General features: G+C 50.4%; 1 protein-coding gene across 1 annotated transcript; it reads right to left on the reverse strand.

Annotated features, from left to right (window-relative positions):
- Positions 1–285: 285 nt before the first annotated feature.
- LOC309601318 (olfactory receptor 14J1-like) lies at positions 286–1245 on the reverse strand (the record flags this gene model as incomplete). The annotated part of the gene is made up of 1 exon (XM_082334260.1): positions 286–1245. One exon carries the CDS (start codon positions 1243–1245, stop codon positions 286–288), a length of 960 nt encoding a protein of 319 aa, XP_082190386.1.
- Positions 1246–1559: the final 314 nt, after the last annotated feature.

Consider the following 1559-nt stretch of genomic DNA (forward strand, 5'->3'; position numbering starts at 1 on the left):
GTTGGGTATCACTGAGACCCAAAAGAGTCCCAACCTCAGTCAGTGCACTGGGGTGATCCCATTTTATTTCAGAAATGCTATGAAAGTGTCATGTCTGTCTGAGAGAAAGACACACTTTTCTATCAGATCCAGCTTAGACAGAGCAGGTTCATTCCTCAAGACATGTTAAGATGCATTCAGACATTTATGTAGCAGAACAATGGCAATTAATAGCAATATGGATAATGATAAAAAAATGATAAAACAACAAACGATGGACAGGCCTGCAATGGGGTACAGTGGGAGTCATTCCTGAAGAGTGATGGAAAATTTACCACTATTGAGAACCATCCCAAAAATAACTTTCCTGATGGACTCCTTCAGCTCCTGGTTCCTCATGCTGTAGATGAGGGGGTTCACTGCTGGAGGCACCACCGAGTACAGCACTGCCACCACAAGATCCAGGGATGGGGAGGAGATGGAAGGGTGTTTCAGGTGGGCAAACGTGCCAGTGCTGATAAAGAGGGAGACCATGGCCAGGTGAGGGAGGCACGTGGAAAAGGCTTTGTGGCGTCCCTGCTCAGAGGGGATCCTCAGCACGGCCCTGAAGATCTGCACATAGGACAGCACAATGAAAACAAAACACCACCAAAATACAAAAGCACTAAACATGACAAGCCCAAATTCCCTGCGGCAGGAGTGTGAGCAGGAGAGCTTGAGGATGTGGGGGATTTCACAGAAGAACTGTTCCACGGCATTGCCTCGGCAGAGGGGGAGTGAAAATGTATTGGCAGTGTGCAGCACAGCAGTGAGAAACCCACTGCCCCAGGCAGCTGCTGCTATTTTGGCACAAGCTGTGCTGCCCAGGAGGGTCCCGTAGTGCAGGGGTTTGCAGATGGCCACATACCGGTCATAGCACATGAGTGTGAGAAGAAAAAATTCTGCTGACATCAAAAACAAAAAGAAAAAAACTTGGGCTGAACATCCTGTGTAGGAGATGGCCCTGGTGTTCCAGAGGGAATTGGCCATGGATTTGGGGACAGTGGTGGAGATGGAGCCTAAGTCAAGAACAGATAGGTTGAGGAGGAAGAAGTACATGGGGGTGTGGAGGCGGTGGTCGCAGGCAACAGCAGTGATGATGAGGCTGTTGCCCAGGAGGGCAGCCAGGTAGATGCCCAGGAAGAGCCAGAAGTGCAAGAGCTGCAGCTCCCGCGTGTCTGCAAATGCCAGGAGGAGGAAGTGGGTGATGGAGCTGCCATTGGACATTTTGTCCCTCTGGGCATGAGGACCTGTCCAAGGAGGAAAAGACACTGACAGTTTAGAGGAGACTTCTCTGAGGAAAAAAACATGGCATTACTCATAGAAAACTCCCTCCCTGAGCTGAATAGATACCCCTGAAAAGATACCCCTGGGCAGGACCCCCAGAGTCCGTGTCAGAACAAAAACTGACCCACATCCCCACCCCAGCCCCAGAGAGCAAGAGTACCACGGACAGGTGGAGAAACAGGCAAGAACACTGCAATGCTCCAGAAAAAATAAAGCGAGGACAGAAAGGCGTACGGACATGCTGTGAAGCCTCC

This window comes from Platalea leucorodia, assembly GCF_965183815.1.
Source record: "Platalea leucorodia genome assembly, chromosome: 31".
Taxonomy (NCBI): domain Eukaryota; kingdom Metazoa; phylum Chordata; class Aves; order Pelecaniformes; family Threskiornithidae; genus Platalea; species Platalea leucorodia.